The sequence below is a fragment of the Cervus elaphus genome, chromosome 25 (genome assembly GCF_910594005.1).
Source record: "Cervus elaphus chromosome 25, mCerEla1.1, whole genome shotgun sequence".
Classification (NCBI taxonomy): Eukaryota; Metazoa; Chordata; class Mammalia; order Artiodactyla; family Cervidae; genus Cervus; species Cervus elaphus.
In genome coordinates, this window is record NC_057839.1 from 35,578,928 (window position 1) to 35,595,591 (window position 16,664).

Consider the following 16,664-nt stretch of genomic DNA (forward strand, 5'->3'; position numbering starts at 1 on the left):
TCTGTAGGTAAACAGCTTTTATTTGATCCTCTAATATCTGCCTCAAAGTGGAAACATTTCAGGCTATTCACAGTATCAGGTTCACACATGTGAAATTTCTGATATTCAACCATTTTTGACTTACAAGATTGGCAGCTTTGTATGGTTCAGCCCAACATCTTTGATTAGATCTGAACAGAATCAGGATATCTCAGGTTAAATAGAAAATGCTTCTGCAACCTCTCTTAATCTTCAAATACTGAAAACAAGGTCCCACAAGCTTGAAAATCATTTCAAGCCCTTCAGTGGCACTCAATGCTTTATTTTGTCAGGCATAGATCTGACTAAACATTGGTTGGTCAGATAGTCTGTTTCAAAGTCAAAATATCAGTTACCTCAGTAGGATTCAGTGCGTTTTGAATTGCTTTACAAAGCTGAACCAACAAAAAGATGGTTAAGATAATGCAAGATCTCACAAAATGTTGAAATAGACCATACATAGTTAATAACTTCTGTCATGTAATTTTTTAGTCCAAAATAGCCAGTTCTAGCCATCAGAAACTGACAAGGGGGGCACCAGGGAGATGTTTGCACCTAGTCGAGTTACCAAAATTTAGCTTGTATTTCCCACAATTTCATTTTTAAAGCAACCTGAAAATTTTGAACAGCTTATTTCAATGTGCATATCCAACAGGCATTTCAGATATTCAGGGAGTAAGAGTGCCTCTAAAAGCACAATGTCCCTCTACCTTTCCAAAGCCACACCTCCATGACAAAATTCAAGTATTAAACTTACAGTTAATGGACACTTAAAATGTAAGCTCCACAAAGGCATGAATTTTTTCTGCCTTGTTCACATTTGTGTCCACTGCCTCTGTGATAGCTGAGAGAAACATGTATTGAAGAAAAGAAGGGAGCAAGGAGGAAGGGAGGAGAGGAGGGAGGAAGAGCAAAAGGCAAACAGAGAGGGAGGGGAATGAATGTTGCCTCTTCCTCAGTCTTTGTGGGGTTTTTTTCCCTTCTGTGTTAATAGTCATTTTGTGCCATAATTATAGCACATGAGAAGATAGCTGTTTAATAATTTGCAGCCACAATAATAACAGGTTTAGCAATTTAACTAATACAGATTTTGGCTAAAATATGCCCCTCTCTTTTTATTATTTAAACATTACAATTTGCTAAAACTAAGAAATCAGTTACAATATCTAAGCTTTTTTAAAACAACAGTATAAGTGGATATACTCAGAAAATTCAGTATCTATGGAAAAGGACAATTTAATGGAATGAAATTTGGGGCATAATACCAGCCACATAATCCTAAATCAACCTGACACAATAAGGGATGATCCTCCAAACAAATAGTTTTGTTTGTGGATGGAGGACAGAATACAAACAATTTTGTTTAATTTTACCACCTACGTAATTTTGAGTCTTAGCATCTTGGAGTTGAAAGCAGTGTAAATGTTACTGATGAAGGCTGTGCACACGTAACTTTTCCCAGACGACTGAGGCCCAGAGAATTGACACGCTTTCCCCAGTTGGTGGACAAAGCTATGACTTGCATCTCATTGTGTAACTTCCAGCAGAAAATGTATACAATTTCTTTCAATTATTTGCATTAGCAAGACTTTCTCAATAAAAATGCAGTAGGGGTGCACCCAAGATTGATCATCAAGAAAAAAAGATTTACTTTTTGATCCTTGATTTCTTTTTGGTAGACAGCATATCCCTCCGTCACACAATTTACATGATTGAGGTCATCTTATCTGTTTAGCATTTTGAATATCTAAGGAAACTGAACTGAAGGAAAAGGTACTGGAAAAATAAGATGAAAATTATCATTTTGTATGTGGGAAAATTCAATGGACAGTTAACAATTATAATGCTATGGGTACAATGAAGCTGGTTATAAACATTTAATGTTTGATTCCTCAAGTTTTCATTACCTTTAATCATCTTTTTTTTTTTCACTTCTTTCTTCTCTTCCATTTAGGCTTCCAGTTTTATTAGGATCCATAAAGTCATAAAAGTCTTAAACTTCACAATGAAAACTAAAGATCTGCAGCTTTCTGATGTCTTCTTGAAAGCACTTAACCATCTGCCTCTAGAATACAACTCTGCTTTATACAGCCGGATCTTTGATGACTTTGGGACTCACTATTTCACCTCTGGCTCCCTGGGAGGCGTGTACGACCTCCTTTATCAGTTTAGCAAGGAGGAGCTAAAGAACTCAGGTTTGATTTCCTCAACACTTATTTCTAACTGATAAGATACTGTGTAATGCATTTTTCTCTTACTCTATCCTTTTAGTTCTTTATTGACTTTATTTCAACCTTGCTTTATTTCCAAAATGATATGAAGAACAACCAAAATGTGCACACTCAAGAAAATAAAAATAGAAAATTCAGGCCAAAAGAAGAAGGAGAAATAAATAGGCTTAACCTCTTTGGGCATCAGATTTGTCCCAGAATTTCCTGACATTTAAGAACATCATAAACTGCCTAGTAGTGGTAAACTAAAGAGAGAAAGATGCTATCACCTAAAGGAAAACAAAATTTGTCTTGTAACTAAACTCTAAAAAATAATTTACTTATAGAATTTTTATAGGAGATAATAATTTTATAAAATTGTAATTACAACAAATCCACTGACACTTTTTTTTTCTCTGTTCCCCAAACAGAGATTGAACCTGGGCCCCTAGGCAGTGAAAGTCCTAAAGACTGAACCTAGTCTTTTTCTTTTAATGATTTTAACTAAAAGCCAGGGGCAAAAGATGAAAAGCAATTAAGAACTTGACAAGGGACTAAGTTAGTATGAGCCAGACATGCCCCTACTGGTGGTGAAACTTGAAACCAGATGGGGGGCACTTTTCTTTGAGGAAAAGTTGCAATTTTCTATCTGGAGATATAATCTGTGATATTTTCTGCTTACATATAAAATAATAATACAAATCTTGGTTTAAAAAATAACTTTTGATTTCTTAACTATTATCTCGGATTACCAATATTCATTTCTATTAGAGCTTAAGTACCTTTGTATAAATTTGTTTTCAGGCTTCAGTGTGAAATGACACAGCATCCTTGTGATGCTTCTGTCTTGAAAACATGATCAGGAAATTATGTAATAACCAGAACCCAAGTGTCTAATTCTCCTAAATAAGTCAGAATTCTTGATCATTTGATTCTTATACAAAAGAAATAAGGAATTTATTTTAAAAGACACCCACCAAGCCAATCCTGGGGTCCGTAGAATTTCAATTCCTCTATTCTTATATCTCATTATGGCAAATAGTTATATTTAATGTGGACTCCCTGAGTCCTTCCTAACTTTAAATGATCTGCTTTTTAAGAGAGGAGATGGGATATATGTCTTTGAAAAAGATTTTCGGTAAGAAGGTCTTCAAAATTTTTGCCTGACAGAGTTACTGAAATCCCGGAGATTTACACAGGGATGGGCTTTCCACACTGCCTCTTACATTTCATTACAGTTATCCTTTCCACTGGAGTCACGTTTGCTCACTGAATTTGATGTCTTTGCCATTGAGAACAGCATCGACATTAAAGCTGAGCAAAAATGATTGTGGGAAGTCTCTGGCCCTTGACTTGGTTTTGTCTCACCCTAGGGATGAAATTATTCTGGTCACTGCTGCTGTAGCCCAGAGAATAATTTCTCATTCGATAAGCTATACTCATCATGCATTTACAGCAAAGCTGCTAAAGGCTTAGAGTTCAGGTCAGTTAAAGAACTATGTGACTCTTTAATCAACCATCCAGGATTTTAATAGTTGAAGTCCCATAACCAAAATGAAGAAATATTCTCACTTTCTAGCTCTTTCTCTTTAAATAAAGGTAGAGACTTTAGACACACAGATATACATAATAAGAGAAAGAAAGGGAGTCTGAGGTGTCATATAAAACTGGAAACATATAACCATACACACCTATGTACACATACAAACACTACACATATATACATAATATTTATATATATGTATATAAGACATATTCTCATATTTTATATGTAATATATAATCTTATAGTCATGAAATATGTGCATATATATGTGTGTGTGTTTATACATATATATATATATATATATACTTCTCTGAGTCACAGTAATAATATTGGCACTCAATTTTATCTGTGATTTAAGATGAAACACACTTAGAAAAAACCCTTATTAAAATGGAATTCTCCAGTGGGTGTGCTTGTCTGTTTCTGCCCATTTTTTAGATTAATCCATATTTTGGTCTCCTCCCTTTTCCCCTTTTTAGTTCTTTTCCCCTTACTTCACCACAATGTAGAGCTAGAGTTTAGGCCTAGTTTTATTTGCTTTTTTCAATAAAAGTTATATCCCTTGTCATTAATTAAAAAAAAAAATGACTCGAATACCTCAGAGTACATTCTCTAGTGCAAGAAGAATAAAACAAAATTAAATTGCTCTTTATTTGCATCTCTTGATGTATTCCTCCATTCTGCAGTGTTCCATAGTCAATTTAAAACCTTGAATAAAAAGTTGACCTTGCTCCAGTGTGCAAGGTAAAAAGAACTTCAGGGACACAGAGAAAACAGTAAAAAATTAAAATATCATGTTATACAACATGGTAATTTTAAATTTCTTTTGCTGGGAAGTCATGTTCTGCTCTGATTGAAGAAGAAAAACTCTTCACCCCACTGTTTATCAGTATGACATTTTTGATTGACACTGTTGATCTTTGCCCAGTCAGAGTAGCTAAGGACATTTCTGGGATACTCATTCCTATGCCACATCAAACTCAGGTTTGAGACTGCAAGTGCTTCAGCATCAAGCAACTCCTTTGTCAGTGTGGATAGGGTCAGACATAAGCTACAGGGCATCTTGTGGGGAAGAAAAGGCCAGTACAGAAATTCACTGATAAAGCCTTGACATTTTCAACACCGTGTGACCAATACCACGCTCATAAGAGAGATTCATCATTCAAATCTTGTAGGATTCTCCTGTAACCCTCAGAAACTGAAATTAATGAGGTTTATAGTTCATTAATTATGCTATAGTTAATGAATTGGTCACATGCAATTTAATTTTCACTTATAAATCATAGAAGCTAGGGACTTGCCCGGCAGTCCAGTGGTTAAGACTCTGCCTTCCATTGCAGAGGATATAAGTTTGATCTCTGGTCAGGGAGCTAAGATCCTACATGCCTCAGGGCCAGAAAACCAAAGCAAAACAAAAAATCCAGAAGCAATACTGTAACAAATTCAATAAAGACTTTAAAAATGGTCCACTTCAAAAAATTGTTTAAAATAAATCATAGAAATCTAATGAAAGAGTAAGGGTTAGGGGACCATTAAATTCCTCACATGGCCCAAACATTTGACTGACCCGTTTATAAGAACAACACCACTGGAAGAAAAATGAGTCATATTTATTCAGCCTAATCAAAACAGCCATCTTTTTTGTTAGAGATTAAAATGCCAGGTACACACAAGGGCTTCAAACCAAGACTTTTTTTTTACTGCCAATCTTTGATTCATCTCTTTGAATTTGTCAAACTATTGAAAAAACTACAAAGTAGGAAGCCTCATCCGCACCTACTCAGCTTCATTCCTTGGTGAGCTGCACACTCAGATTTATATTCTAGCACCACACACTCACACGGTGCCTCTGGCTCTGAGACCACTCTTCCCTGTCTTTTGTAACCTGCAACCCTAAGAATCAGTATTTGATAAACTACTTTGCCTTAAGGTGCTTAACAGTTCACATAACAGCTCTCTCTCTTATGTGCTTGTATTTTGCAAGGCAATTTTAAACTAAACAGCAAAAAAATTGGATTCTAATTTTGGTGTTTCGCGTATCAGGTCAGGTGATTGGAAAGCTGTATAAAAAAAAAAAAAAAGGAAACACTCCTCAAATTACCCCAGAGAGGCAGTACCAAGTCAGCCTCCAAACAGCCAGACCTGTTTCCCTACCTCTATTCCACTCAATCCCTGACATCCCCCAATGATTTTGAAGTCCTTAAGAATAGTGGACCAGCATTAGGGCGGGAAAGATTGATTCAGATACCAAAATCTTCAACAAACGATGTTTGGATGTTTGGAAGAAATGTTGGATGTTGGATGTTTGGAAACAGTGAGGACCAAAGGTATTAGAACTGGATACTCTGAGTCTTAGAGCATGAGGATTTTTACAAGACTTACACAACTGTGGTGTGTCATCCTTCACAAGCAGTCCTGGGAAACTAGGAAGGTATCAAGCCCAGCTCCCACTCCTAAAGAGACTGGGAACCAGGCAGCATCAACCTCCCTTGAAGACAACAGGGAAAAACGTATCAAGTACGGGCTTGAATTAAGATAAGGAGAAAGAGTGAGCAGTCCCAGAGGACACTGAAGAGTTCGTGAGTCAGGAAGTCAGAGTTTCTGAGGCAAAACGAAAGGGTTTTGGAGGTAGGGGTAGAGTGAATGGCCAAGTCAGGGAGAGGAAGCTTAGATGAGTATGGGAATGAGTGTTCAGGGGAGGAGAGGTGACCAACGAGACTTACATTTGAGGTGGTGAACCCAGGAAGAAGTGAAACGGACTCAGTCCTCACAGAATCAGCTGCGGCCCCCAAAGAACGGTGCCCCCCGACGATGGGGCACCAAACAGCCGGTGTCCATCTCTTGATTTGCTGTGCAGGGGCGGTGGCCAACAGCATGGGCAAGCTTAGAGGCTGATTGTGTGCAGACAGCAGAAAGAGGCCAGCATGGTCCCCACAGGGAAGATGGCAGGGACTCACAAATACCTCTCCTCTTCAGGGTGTCCCATGGCCTGTGAGGAACCGCCTTTGGAGTAAAAGCCATTACTCATTCGAGCTCACGGGCAGCAGAGGAGCTGGGTGCTGGTACAGAGTACCTGAAGCTTCCCGAGTGCTCAGAGTCTCGTGCTCTTCTCTGAATTCTCCAGGGTGCATTCTCAGGGTTTTTTTTCTTATACTTTATTTCCCAGGTTTAACAAAGGAAGAAGCCAAGAATTGTATCCAGATTGAAACAAAGAAACGCTTCCTTTTTTTTAAAAAAACAAAAGTGGAACACCGGTGCACCACTAACAAACTGTCAGAGAAATACGAAGGTAACAGTACTTTCTTAGCAGCTTACCTAGTGGGTTCTGACTGGCAATACTTTAAGTACCGTATTGCACTTGTGACTGCACTATTTTTCTATTTCATTAGTTTCATTTATCTGCCTCAGAGTCCTATGTGTGGTATGGAGGGAGCAAATCAAATATTGGTACTACTCAAAACGGGACTTGGTTAGGATTTTCTTTATCTCCTATTTGGGTTGTCTGAATGCACATTTATTGATTCTTCCTATGGGCCAAACCCAGTACTAGACATTGCTAAGTAAGGATGGATATGAACTAGGTCTTCCATTCAAGGAGTTTACAAAGTAAGAATACCTATAGACAACCATTAAAAATACAGAAGATGTAGTACACATATACAATGAAATACTACTCGACCATCAAAAAGAATGAAATCATGCCACTTGCATCAACATGAATGGACCTGGAGATTATCATTCTAAGTGAAGTCAGGCAAAGACAAATAACATATGATATCACTCATATGTGGAATCTAAAATAAGATACAAATGGACTTAGTTACAAAACATACTCATGGACATAGAACACAAACATGATTATCAAATGGGAAGTGGAGGTAGGGATAAATTAGGGGTTTGGATTAGAAGATACAAACTAGTCTATGTGTGCAGGGGTGCCTAGTGACTCAATTGTGTCTGACTCTTTGTGACTCAACTGACAGTAGCTCCTCTGTCCAACAGGCCCCTCTGCCCTTGGGATTCTCCAGGCAAGAATACTGAAGTGGCTTGCCATTTTTTCCTCCAAGAGATCTTCCCAACTCAGGGATTAAACCTGGGTCTCCTGCATTTCAGGTGGACTCTTTACCAGCTGAGCCACCAGGAGAGACCCAAACTACTATATATAAAATAGCTAAACAACAAGGTCCTACTGTATAGCATAAGAAACTACATTCAATATCTTATAATAAACCATAATGGAAAAGACTATGAAAAAAAAAAAAATATATATATATATATATTCACATATGTGTGCTCAGTTGTGTCTGATTCCTTGCAACCCCATGGACTGCAGCCTACCAGGCTCCTTTGTCCATGGAATTTTCTAGGCAAAAATACTGGAGTGGGTTGCCATTTCCTACTCCAATATTTACATATATATATAAAACAATGATTTTGTTGTACACTAGAAACTAACACAAAATTGTATATCAACTATACTTAAATTTAAAAAAAAACACAGACTGATAAGTTCTAAGAGGGGGGGTTCCCAGACGGCTCAATGGTAAAGAATCTGCCTGCCAATGCAAGAGACACAGGTTTGATCCCTGGGTCAGGAACCTCCTATGGAGGAGGAAATGGCAACCCACTCCAGAATTCTTGCCTGGGAAAGCCCACGGACAGAGGAGCCTAGCAGGCTACAGTCCATGAGGTTGCAAAGAGTCAGACGCATGCACAGAAGCTCTAAAAATGCTCAGACAACCAAGTGAGAAACCTGAACACTGTCTTTGATTTCTCCCTCCCGCTTTCTTGCCTCTAGATGCAGGAAGCAATCATTCCTACTCCTTAATATTTCTCCCGGTTCTCCCCAGTTCCTCATTTCCTTGCACATGCCTTTCATTCATCATTTCCAACTTGGATTACCACAGAGGCCTGCCCACTGGTCCCTTTGCCTCTGGTCTTGCCTTATTCTACACATTTTCTGTGAGAGGAATATTCTCCAAGGCAAATCTTATCATGAAACACTCAGGCCTTAAACATGTCATGGCTTCACACAGCCTTGAAGATAAGTTCCTGCCTCACTTTCTGCCTAGCTAAGTTTCTGCCTCTCTTTCCTAAATAAGTCATGCTCTCTACTGTGCCTTGTCATTATAAATAACTCCTTCTCTGTGTAAAATTTTCTTATTCCCTTATTTCTCCTGACTGATTACTACTTCTGCTCAGAACAAAGGGAATCACAGAAACTCCCAAAATATGAAGCTTATATTGTCACTGGGGGACAGCCAAGGAATAGATAATAATATCATATTTACTATAACAATAAGTAGATAGTTTTAAATATCAGAGGCTATTGATGGTTTACATGTGGAAGCCCATGCTCAGTATAAGCAAAATGAGAGATGATTTGATAACTACACATTTGTATTACAGCCAAAAAAAGGGCAGTATGCAATCAACCTAGTAATGTAAACCAGAGAATATACAGATTCTATACCAGTTTGTCTTGCCATAGAATAACTTAATAAGAATGAGAATTCAATAAATCAAGACCTCAGAGTTTGGAAAGATTAAATATAAGAATTAACTGAAAAGGAAGATTTCAAAACTAAGGTACAAGGACACAAATATTGAAAAGAATCACCATTATAGTTATAAATAGACACTGAAAGTTCAAGATATAATTGTCTGAAAGTAAAATTAATAAAAGAAAGATCTAAAGTAGTTCATAATAAATGCAGAAAAATTCAGATATTAACCATTATTAAAGAATATCTAATGGAACTAGAATGACAAATATAATTTAATATATAGGAATTAGTGTTCCTGAAATAGAGAGCCCAAGAAACGGAAAAACTATTTTAATAAGTAAGTAAATATATGAATGGGTCCCTGAAAGAAAGGATGAAATTTGTCTTGATTATTTGTATCAGAAATATGGTTCAAATATACAATTTCAAGGCAAATTCTAGCTAATTAACTAAATTCAAAGATTTTTAAAATGAATTCAAGTACCTTAGCTGAAAAAACAATTTCCCTATAGAATAACAACAAAATCTGGCTGGCATCAGACTTACTGACAAAATGCAATGCTAAGACAATAGAGGAATGTTCACAAACTTCTAAAACAGAAAAGAAAATGTGTTCATATGTAAACATAACAGAAAGACATCTCAAAACATGAGAGCATTCTGGAAATGTTCATTCTTGAGTACTCAATGAATAAAAACTACTCAACTGTAAAATCTATCCAACATAGAGATGAGAAAAATGTCCAAAATGAACTCACAGTTTTCAGCTTCTAGGAATAACATGAAGACACTGCAAAACCAGAGACTATTGCAGTAGTATCCAAACCGATTAATCAACCCAACCATCCATCCTACCAGCTTACACGTCACTAATATTCCTGAATTGTGTCAACTCTCCAACCCAAGTTTTTAGTGCCTGGTTTATAGCACATTGTCAACTAACATTTATCAATCACAATGACAATTTGCCTAAAAACTAAGATGTATTTATATTGTTTTCTAAAAGCACACTTAAGAATATAGATATGTCTATTTCTAACCCTGAGCTAGTTTCAAAAGATAGTCTATATAAAACAGAATTTTTCATTATCTGGCTCATCAGAGTTGTTGTTGAGTCTCTCAGGCAAGTCTAACTCTTCTGTGACCCCGTGGACTATAGCCTGCCAGGTTCCTCTGTCTATGGGGTTCTCCAGGCAAGAATACTTGAGTAGGTTGCCATTTCCTTCTCCAGGGGATCTTTCCAACCCAGGAATCGAACCTGACTATCCTACATTGCAGTGTACTCTTTACCTCTGAATCACTAGGAAACCCCTGGTTTTGATCGCATATCATAGTGATAACACTTCATAAAACTCCTTGAAACTTTTGATATGTTTTGAGGCAGCTTTGGTGTCAAACTCATGTTGTGACAATGAGAAGCTTGCATAAGAAACAGAAGTATCTGTTCTTCCTTCTACTAGTTGTTTTGCTTATGTTTGCACTATAGGTATCATCTTCAGTCTGAATTTTCTTTCTGGAATCTTTTTAAGCCATTTACTCACTTGTAAGTGTTCTGTTCATAGTAGTTAATAGAATAATAAATAGACTTAACTCTAGTTCTTTCTTCAAGATCCCAAGCTTATCATATATAACTCTTACCATAGTGTCATTCCACTTACGACATATATGATATCAATCTAGCAAGTCAGAATCACTGTCAATAGGTATATGCTATATTGGAAAATAATGATTTCTCTCATATTTCATATAAAAAATGCAAAAAAACCCTCTAAAATTTTCTTCCTGTATCCCTCTTAAGCAGCTCACTTTGAAAAGGACCATAGTTTTTTCATAGAGAGAGTATTTCATCCATTGTTTTAATCATCCTAGTCTCTCTCACTGCAGAATTTCTAAACAGGGGTATGGCTGAACCTTACTGATACTCCAGAACAGACACCAAATCAATGCCATTAACTATTACCCATTTCACTAACCTCTTTTCCATTTGATTTTCTGATTACAATTTCTTATCACCCCACTGGGCTTCCCAGGTGGTGTAGTGGTAAAAAATCCACATGCCAATGCAGGAGCCTCAGAAGACCCAGGTTTGATCCCTGGGTCAGGAAGATCCCCTGGAGAAGGACATGGCAACTCCCTCTAGTATTCTTGACTGGAAAATTCCATGGACAGAGGAGCCTGGCAGGCTAGAGTCCATGGGGTCGCAAAGAGTCGGACACGACTGAACACACACACACACACTCATATTAAAGACACTATTAGTTAATAGGAATTGTTCTGAAAATGTATGTAAAAGATCTTTGCTATATACAATAAATGTATTACCTCTAAAGCAACATTGTGCCAACTCTTACATTTAATTTTTCCCTTTGGTTAGTTGTATTTTTACTCCTATCTTTGAGCTTAAAAGCATTCTATCACCTTTTTTCTGTAATTGTAGTCAATTATGGCATGGTGGTCCGCTGAATGGGTGCCAGAAACCATGTGGTTTATGTTATTCTGGGGCCCAAGACATATGCTTATATAAGTCAAAAGTGGGAGGTTTGGCATCAAAGAGCAATAGGTAGAGTCCTTAGGCCTTGGGTTACATCTGTATCCCACCCACTCTCCCTCCTTAGTAACCACATGTTCCAGGCCAAATTACTTCTGGCTTCGAAGTCCATGTTTATTATAACACCTACTTCTCAGGATTGTTACGAAAATTACATGAATAATGAGAGTAGAGTGCCCGGCATACATGAGTTGCTTAATAAATGGTAGCTGTTAGCACTATGGTTATCATTTCTATTATTAAACTCCCTCTAGGGACAGGAGGTGTGCTCCAGAGCTTTCACTTAGCTGACTTAATGGAGCTACAAGGTTCTGCCATCTGCTTCTTTCTCCTGTGCAAATAGGCTTTACTTTCAAGTTTGAATTTGCAATAAAATTAAACAAGTCATTTTCTTGAAATACCTTGCAGGTTCCTTTATGCAGGGATCAGAGAAATCCATATCGCTGGTTCAAGGCGGAAGGAGTGAGTATGCGGCGGCTTTGGCTTGGGAGAAAGGGAGCTCTGGTCCGGAAGAGAGGACATTTTCTGACTGGTTAGAATCAGTGAAGGAAAATCCTTCTGTGATCGACTTTGCGGTAAGATTGAAAAGCATTATGGGTAAGAGCTAAAGCTGTTGTCTGGCAGCCCAAACTATGCATCACAGAATTCCTTTTCCATTTTCTTCTCAGATGAGAAAAGAAATGTGTTTCTTTGGTGTGCGTGCACAATATACCCTTTTTAAAAACATTGAATTACACATCTCTTGTTTTTGCTGTTCGAACAAGCATTCTGTAGTAAGGCATTTAGAATTCCTAGCATACATAAAATACCAGAAGAGGGAATTTGGTGCATAAAACTGCCTAAACTTGCCTAGAGTAGTGCTCTTTATCTTCCCATGTATATAATACATTCGATTTCTATATTTTTCTTGCAATTCTTTAGTTGAGCACTCCTAAATCTTCATTTATAGCTCTGTGGGATATATGAGATTTTAGATCCATTTGAATTTCTGTTTCTATCACCATTGATTAAATTTACCAGTCTTATATTTGTTGTAATTACATTAAAGGGTGTTTTTTATTATGTCTGAAATACTTTGTCCACAAATCAGTCACATGCCACTTAAACCAGTTTTGCCTGGAACATAAGCACATTTTAAAAAGCCCCTGAAGGAGCTATTCGGCTCATTTCATTCAAATGAAAATAAAGGAATTCAATCATCATGAAAGCAGGATGATTTACATGCAGTGTGAAGATATTTGGAATTCTACAGGTTATGGTAGGAAAATGAGGTCCAGCCATCCATCTGGGCACTTGTGAGTCATACACTGCATAGAGAGTCATTCCTCTGGGGTTTTAAAATGTTGATGACCCTTGATTTTTGTGTTAGCCTCCATATTTGTTATTGTAATTCTATTGATTCTACCAGCAAGTTCATTTCTCTGTTTTTTCTCTCCACATTTTTTCACCTGGTTCACCAAAAGCCAATAATGTTGTCCCTGGAAAAACAAATAACACAGAAAGCCTCTCTTCACTCTTCCCAGATCTTTCTCCTTGAGTCAAACTTGTTGACATTTCAGCAAAACATTCCTGAGCTGCCTGATCCTAGTCACTTATCTCCAGACATTGATGCTTAATAAGTAAGAGGATGTAAATTCTCATAATGACACCTCATCTGAGGCTTCCTCCATGGTAGAAGCGCAGGGAGAGTAAACTCCATGTCCATTACACCTGCTATACTTTAAGGACAATGGAAGCCAGCTAATCTTGAAGACAGCTGGTCTACCCAGGATAGAAGGGAAGAAGCTCCCTGTCCTCCCCTTCCCTCATGGAGAGGGTTTTTCTCTAGTGGTTCAATAGACAGATATGCCATATTCTACAATAATCGTTTTGAAGCATACAATTGTCCAGGTCTTGCCTCTGATTTCACTAGAACTGGGTGGTAATGTCAACATATGCCAATGAGGTGACTCTGACTGGAGCTTCCTCCTCTCATCTGCTCTTAGCTTGCTCCCATCACAGACCTGGTCAGAAACATCCCCTGTGCAGTGACAAGACGGAACAACCTGAGGAGAGCTTTTCAAGAATATGCAGCCAAGTTTGACCCTTGCCAGTGTGCCCGATGCCCTAACAATGGCCGTCCCGTGCTCTCAGGGACTGAATGTCTGTGTGTTTGCCAGAGCGGCACCTATGGCGAGAACTGTGAGAGACGCTCCCCGGATTACAAATCTAGTAAGTGTCAGTAATTTACTAGGAGGCAGGAAGCTCTCCCTTCCCAAAGGTATTCTAGGTTGGTTGATGAAAACAGCAAAACAAAACAAAAATTGTCCTTGCAATTTCCACATTATGCAAATTCACAAGGAAGTTAGGCCTGGAGAAAATTAGACTCAAAAGTCAAACAGTCTGATGTGACTCTCAGCTGTAACCTATCAGTTGTGTGACCTTGGAAAAGTCACCTAACCTCTCTGTGCCTCAATCTGTTTTCCATGCAATGGGGATAAGGCCACTATACACTCGAAAGTTATATATGTGTGTATATGTCTATGGGCTTCCCAGGTGGTGCTAGTGGTAAAGACCCACCTGCCAATGCAGGAGACATAAGAGAAGTAGGTTTGATCCTTGAGTCAGGAAAATCCCCTGGAGAAGGAAATGGCAACCCACTCCAGTATTCTTGCCTGCAGAATCCCATGGACAGAGGAGCTTGGCAGGCTACAGTCCATCAGGTCACACAGAATCAGACACATCTGAAGTGACTAAACAACAACATATGTATATGAAATATACAGCACAATGCCTATAACATAAGATAAATAAAATAAAAAACATACTATAACGTAAACTATATGATACTGATATTATGAGTTTCTTATGTGTTATAATGTAGAATAAGGATGGCTTGTAATAAGGGATAAATTAAGCCACAACCAAAATTTTCATACTGGACTAAGATATATTCATGGCTACCTCTAATCCTCTTTAGAAAGAGGATGTGTCATGGGAGTAAGAATACAGTCTATTACCTTTAGAAATGTATTTTAATATATATATTAGATAGATATATATCCTTTTCAGAAGACGTTAATATGTATACATAGATGTATGCATATATGTACTGTGTGACACATTGCTGATAGTTGAAAATTATTCAGAGCTGTTGCCATTTTATTCTTCCTGTGGGAACAGGAAAGTAAAAACAGATGATGTATCAGCCCCTTTACACAGAGAATTTCTTCTAATCCTGACAACAACCCTATGATATGCTGCAAAGGATCCCACAGCTAAAATTCGAGGCAACCAAGTTGGCCTGGTTTCAAAGCCCCAGTTCTCTTGGCTGCTGAGATCGGTGGGTGGATGTCCCTGTCTTCCAGATGCTGTGGACGGGAACTGGGGCTGCTGGTCCTCCTGGAGCTCGTGTGATGCTACTTACAGGAGATCGAGAACCCGAGAATGCAACAACCCTGCCCCTCAGCAAGGAGGAAAACGCTGTGAGGGGGAGAGGCGGCAAGAGGAGCACTGCACCTTCTCCATAATGCAGAACGAGTAAGGATGGAAAGACGGCTACCGGAGAGAGTGGGCATCCCCCTCCCCCGCTACTAGAGACTTACTATATTTATTTTCTTATTGCTAAGTAACGAAATACTTAGAATTTTACCTATTCCAACGTATCAATGAGGTGTTTGATCTGCTACTACCCCTTTTCCTCTCTAATATTTTCTCTTTTTTATCTGTTTTATATACATATATATATGGGCTTCCCAGGTGGCGCTAGTGGTAAAGAACCCACCTGCCAATGCAGGAGACATAAGAGACACAGGTTCTATCTCTGGTTCAGGAAGATCCCCTGGAGGAGGTCATGGCAACCCACCCCAGTATTCTTGCCTGGGAAATCCCATGGACAGAGGAACCTGGTGGGCTACAGTCCATGGGGTTGAAAAGAGTCAGACACAATTAAAGCAACTTAACATGCTCTAAAGTGTGTGTGTGTGTATATATGGATATATGTATCCATATATATACATACATAGATATTTAAGTATGCGTACATATTTATTTTATTATATATGTCTTTTTTTTTTCCCTTTTAGTGGACAACCATGCATCAGTGATGATGAAGACATGAAAGAAACTGATCTCCCTGAATTAGAATCAGATTCAGGGTGTCCTCAACCAGTCCCTCCAGAAAATGGATTTATCCGGGTAAGCATCCTGACCTTCACTTTAGATTTAGAATCCAAAAAGCAGAACTTAGGAAGCATGCATTTTCTTTTATGTGGAGTTATTTTTTCCTTAGTTTAATAACCTGTTGACTTAAAAGGTAAAAAAGGTAATATTTAGAAAGCTTCCACCACTTCCCCTCTTGAATTCCCTGAAGACGTCCTCATATTTAGTTGTTAGACCAAAGGATGGCAGGGTCTTTTGTGCTCCTTGGCACTAACTCATGTGCTGATGACACATTTATGTGAGTGGAAAATGGTTTGGATGACTTCTCTAAGAGTCTACAACTAAGATCTGACTGTTTATTTCTGCATCTGAACAAACTAACCCCCTATCTAAGGCATATTATCAGGGAAACAAAGTAGTTTGACTATAACATAGGTGGTGTTGAGCCCATAATGATTTATTAAGCTAAATACCTATAGAACTCTTAAGCAATCAAAGTTTTATTACCTTTTATCTTTTTTCTTTAAACCACTGTATGTTTCTATGATTAAGAGCAACTTTTTTGTTAGACAGTTCTGTGACTTTAGATATAAATTTTCAGGAGATACATAATACTTAAAATTGATCACAGGAGGCATGTGCCTTAATCAATTTTACATTTTTAAAAGAAATTTTACCTTTCTTAAACCCAACAAA

At 38.0% G+C, this 16,664-nt stretch overlaps 1 protein-coding gene across 3 annotated transcripts in view; it reads left to right on the forward strand.

The window, feature by feature from the left end:
- The window catches only part of C6 (complement C6), an 83,475-nt gene that overhangs the window by 43,110 nt on the left and 23,701 nt on the right, over positions 1-16,664 (forward strand). For all 3 annotated transcript variants that reach the window (XM_043887886.1, XM_043887887.1, XM_043887888.1), the window contains 6 exons: positions 1,973-2,213; positions 6,940-7,062; positions 12,237-12,403; positions 13,814-14,039; positions 15,176-15,347; positions 15,893-16,004. In XM_043887886.1, the coding sequence (XP_043743821.1) occupies positions 1,973-2,213; positions 6,940-7,062; positions 12,237-12,403; positions 13,814-14,039; positions 15,176-15,347; positions 15,893-16,004 (1,041 nt within the window). The remainder of the gene's footprint in view (positions 1-1,972; positions 2,214-6,939; positions 7,063-12,236; positions 12,404-13,813; positions 14,040-15,175; positions 15,348-15,892; positions 16,005-16,664) is intronic.